The sequence below is a fragment of the Carassius auratus genome, chromosome 39, assembly GCF_003368295.1.
Source record: "Carassius auratus strain Wakin chromosome 39, ASM336829v1, whole genome shotgun sequence".
Taxonomy (NCBI): domain Eukaryota; kingdom Metazoa; phylum Chordata; class Actinopteri; order Cypriniformes; family Cyprinidae; genus Carassius; species Carassius auratus.
Window position 1 is genome coordinate 5667249 of NC_039281.1, and position 5259 is coordinate 5672507.

Consider the following 5259-nt stretch of genomic DNA (forward strand, 5'->3'; position numbering starts at 1 on the left):
GACGCTCTTTATTGTGCCTGCAATTGAAAAATCATTCTGTTATCCATGGTAACTGTGGCCTTATTCGAAGCCGTTGAATTGAAACAAAAAGTTATTAAGTTCATACGGTATGACGTTTAAATGGACTCCGGAGCCATGGTTAATGGTTCGGCGACGTATGGACTATTTGATCTCAAAAATGGGAGGTGCAAATTATTATTTATTATTATTACTATTATTTTAGTTTCGTTTTGGCTAGTGTTTAACGTATTACTGTGCTGTTCCTATTTTGCTAGACGTAATATGTAGCTAGGCCTTATTCAAGTTTTTTCCAAAATGTAGCCGAGGCTATTCATTAATTCACTAATTAATATGACTGTTTTTATATATCCTTCATATAAATTTTATCTTATTTTACTTTTTTAAGTAAAGTAGGCTACAAACAGTAAAAGTATTCCTGTATAAATGACAAACAATGTCTCATTAGAACTCAAAATCATTTAAAATATTTAGAGTTTTCCCGCATAATTGTGGCTCTTGCTTTTCTCAAAGTGGGTGTGTCGCGTGCAGGATTATTGAACAAGCCTATAGTTTACCAAGTTCACTTATTTTAACTCTGTATAGCGCGGACAACACCTGATTATACCCTTATTAATTTTTTCTGGCACTGTGTGCACTTTGCTATAATTTACTTCCACTTTAATTGTTTAGGTCGAACTAATTTACAAGTGAATCCATGGGCTCAAAAAAAAGGGACTTTAAACGGTGGTAAAGAATATTAGCCCTGTGGTGATCTATTGTTAGCCTATTGTCTCTTCAATAGTTCATCACGACATACGTTGTTAAAACATTCATCTAATAAAAATCTTGCATACTAAATTTTACAGCAAAAATAAAAAAGTGACCTATAAATCAGCAAATAACTGATTTTATTATTATTTTTTTTCATGGTAATTAACAAACAATGGCCTCCTTAAGGTATTTATCTGCTGCACAGTGACAGTTTTAGTTTATTCGGGTCATTTGAACAGTCGCTTATTCCCTAGGCTACTAATGGACAATTCACTACTCGGCCATATAAGGCTACACGTGAGTGATTTTCGGAAGCCCTGTGGCTCGGAGCTCAATGATGTTGAACACTGCAGGCTTTCCTGGTGGTCCTCGGCCTTAGCTCACGTTAATTAGGAAATTTGGAGAACAGAAGCCCTCATTACCGAGCTCCGGGTTACTGGGAGTTTTCCTTCTCCCGCTGTCTCCTACATTTCCATAAGCAGATTACAAGAGGATATGTTCCTGAAACCACTCGGATAAATCACCGGTTTCGTGGAATAAGTCTCTATTTAGAATTTTTATAATAACGGATTGGGCACCGCTATTCATAGGCAATGCAAAGTGACTAATTGATGTTCCATATGACAATTGTATTTTTTTCTTTATTATTTTTTTTATAATGAAATTCCATGATGAATAATTTATGCCGCTTTGCAATTGGAAACCTTTGGCCTGAAGGACATCCTCGAGTGACAACACTGGCACTTGTTAAGAGTAGTAGTTTGGAAATTATCCTAAATAGCGGAGGCGTGTTGGTGTCCTAAATGTCCTAAAAATCAGTCACACACGGTGAAACTTCTCTAAATGGCAGAGTCGTTAGTGTGTGGTGTTAAACGTCCATCGTGAATATTCAGTGCTGTAATCGGTTTTAGTGGCGTTGAATGTGTTAAATGACGATGTTCTCGATGGACGACGTGCTAATACTGACCCACTGAAAGGTGTAAGTTCTCCCCAGGAGACAGAAAACTCTCAAAACCGAACACTTCTCGAGTCACGAATCGCATAATAAGACGCGGGATGATTGCAATTGACAGTGATTGGTGCTGTAAAAAAATAATGAATTAACATAGGCTATAGGTTACGCAACATTGGCGTGGCATTTGTAAAAAAAAAATCGTTTTTAGAGGAGTTGTAGTTTTTGTCACCTCAAGAGGTTTTTTTTTTTCATCAGAAAAATATAAAATTGTTCCACATGGGGGCGTTACTGTATTAATTTTCTATGCTACACTAAGGATGTCGTGGACACAACAAAAACTATTTTTGTTGAATGTTTTTTTTTTGTTATACTATTAAAGTGTAATAATAGGTTTTTGAGCTTTCAAATAAAATTTAGAAAATATTAGGAGACAAAGAATTTAAGTAATTCTCTTGATGTTAAAATCGTTGGCTAGCCTACTTTTAGGCTAATTAAAGTTTTAAAATCTTATATTCCCACCGTGTAATTTTGTATCAGATTATCTTATTTAAGAATAATACTACTAATAATTTAAATAATATATTAATGGTTAAGTAAGCCAAGGCAAAAAAGTTCAGTTTGATGTAGCCAACCAAAAGTAAAACCAAGCTTTTGCATTAGTGGATACATGATGTAGCCTATTTAAATATTAAGTTGTTATTAAATAGTATTGTATTTCAATATATATATTGAACTTTTAATTAATTAATGTATTATTTGTTTAATTAATGATCATGGTTGTGTGCCATTGCCAGAGGCAAAGTTTATAGTTGAAATATTTATGTTTGAATCCAATAAATTGGAATCTATCCTGATTCTTGCCTTTATTTTAGGCAATAAATTAAACATGCTTTTTTCCTTTAGTTATATTCCATTGAGCAGTTTCAGTATTTTTCGGAGGAACATTTGAAACCCATAACTATTTCAGTAACGCAAGGATAACATTCTTAGTGGATAACGACCGCTTTAAAACAATATTTGCAAAGTGATTACTTCTGTCAAAAGTGCAAAGATGACCCTGATGTATTTTATCCCACTTATTAAAGTGCATCCCGAGACACAGTGCACTGGCAGCGCTCTGCTTGGATGGCGGACTGTGAGGCGCTCTCTGATTGGTCGGCGCTGAGCTCATTGTTATGCTGTCAATCCAAATCACATGGCCGAGCCTGTAATAACAGCTGAGTTTAGCGCACAACTTTCCAGAGTTCCGTAGCAGAGCAGAGCAAGACACACGAGACTAGAGTGGAGGTAGTTGAAAGGATCTGAAGCTTTTCACTTGACCAGAGTTTTGGTTCTCTTGAACTTTTGACTGACTACATTCTACTTTATTTTGTGAGGCTATTTAAACTCCATCGTTTTCTTTCGAGTGCTTGGCACCACTTTCAAGTCGTTTGAATGTATAACATGATGGAAACCGAGATTAAAAGCCCCCTTCCGCAGTCCAACTCGGTGGCGGGTGGCAAAAACAACAGTTCCAACGACCAGGACCGGGTGAAGCGGCCTATGAATGCTTTCATGGTGTGGTCCCGCGGCCAGCGGAGGAAGATGGCTCAAGAGAATCCCAAAATGCACAACTCTGAGATCAGCAAGCGCCTCGGTGCTGACTGGAAAATTTTAACTGACGCCGAGAAGAGACCCTTCATTGATGAGGCCAAACGCTTACGAGCCATGCACATGAAGGAGCACCCGGATTACAAATACCGTCCCCGCAGGAAGACCAAGACCCTGCTGAAGAAAGACAAGTATTCCTTGCCCGGAGGACTCTTGGCACCCGGTGCCACCGCTGTCAACAGCGCCGTGTCAGTGGGTCAGCGGATGGACTACACGCACATGAACGGCTGGACGAACAGCGCGTACTCCCTCATGCAGGACCAGCTGGCCTACCCTCAGCATCCCAGCATGAACAGCCCCCAGCTCCAGCAGATGCACCGGTACGACATGGCGGGACTTCAGTACCCGATGATGTCCACGGCCCAGACCTACATGAACGCCGCGTCCACCTACAGCATGTCCCCAGCATACACGCAGCAGACTTCCAGTGCAATGGGTTTGGGCTCCATTGCTTCAGTGTGCAAGACAGAACCCAGTTCTCCTCCTCCGGCCATAACCTCTCACTCTCAGCGTGCTTGTTTGGGAGACCTGAGGGATATGATAAGTATGTACCTGCCCCCCGGAGGAGACAGCGCCGACCACGCCAGCCTACAGAGCAGCCGGTTACACAGCGTTCACCCGCACTATCAAAGCGCAGGGACTGGCGTGAACGGAACGCTACCCCTGACCCACATCTGAAAGACTCCTGAAAAAGACTAAGTACGTCGGATACTTGAACATTTTGATTTGCAAAAAATAATCGAAGTTCAATATCTATTTTTAATCTCAATGAGTTGTCCGTTTTAGAGCATTTTATGACGACATATCGGGACTTCTGAATAAACTGTATTGCAGAGGAGCTTTTTGTCATAAGCTGTAAAGCAATCAACGTCTGTCGGAAAATACTGGACTTCTGACTTATTTGCCGTCAGAGTTTGACTCAATGAAAAAGGCACGTGGTTTCGTGAAGAGACTGTAGCCTATTTCAAAAACAAAAAAGAAAGAAAAATGGAGGGAGACTACGTTCACTCATAAATGTTTACACTTATTTTTAGAATGCCAGTTTTGTCCAGATCTGTGTAGGTTTTGTTGTTGTTCATTTATGAACTAGGTTTTATTGAAATGAAAAACTGTGCTGGTCGCAAGCGCAAAGTTTGTTTTATTTATAGTGAGGTTTTTTTAAAGCTTGTGAACGATTGTAGATCTTGTTGAAATGTTCCACTTTTGTTTTGTGAATGTTTCTTTCTGTGATGCTATGGCTGTATCAGGTTATAGCCCATTATGTGAGACGGAGAGTTTTATTTAAACTGACGTTTCTACTCAAGACCATCCTATCCCTAAAATGAATAAATTTGTTTTACAAAAAAGCTTCATGACTAGGAATGTTGTATTTTTTATTATTATAGGCCTATATATATATTTAGTTTACATTTAGTTATCTGACTAGTATGTCTAGCAGAAAACAGCGAAAGATTTAGTCAAGTTTAATTTTAAGCCGAAAGTGGTAATTTGAGGCGATCGGTTAAATGAAGAGTAGGATAAATAAGCGAATTCAGACACGCTCGCTAACAAGCAGATGTCAACACCCGTGGATTGTTATTAAACTTTCTCATCAAATAGAAAATATATTGCCAATAAATGCAATCGGTCTGTAAATGAATATAATATAATTCTGAAACTACTTCATTCATCTCGCTTAAATGCCGGATGCTTTTCTCCCGAGAGTATCAAGTGGTGTCTATTAGGTTATAACTTCAGTCCTGATAATACCAGCCATAAAAATGAAACTTTTCTTAGTTTAGGCTATATAGGCTAGGCTACACTCTATTGATGTGACAGTTCGACAGTTCTCCTTTGCAAGTATATGCTACACATAAAGAAAAAAAAAATTGTAAATGCTTCAG

At 38.7% G+C, this 5259-nt stretch overlaps 1 protein-coding gene across 1 annotated transcript; it reads left to right on the forward strand.

Annotated features, from left to right (window-relative positions):
* Positions 1-2945: 2945 nt before the first annotated feature.
* On the forward strand, positions 2946-4723 carry LOC113057774 (transcription factor Sox-3-like). Its single transcript, XM_026225286.1, has one exon. It carries the CDS (start codon positions 3161-3163, stop codon positions 4052-4054), a length of 894 nt encoding a protein of 297 aa, XP_026081071.1. The 5' UTR covers positions 2946-3160; the 3' UTR covers positions 4055-4723.
* Positions 4724-5259: the final 536 nt, after the last annotated feature.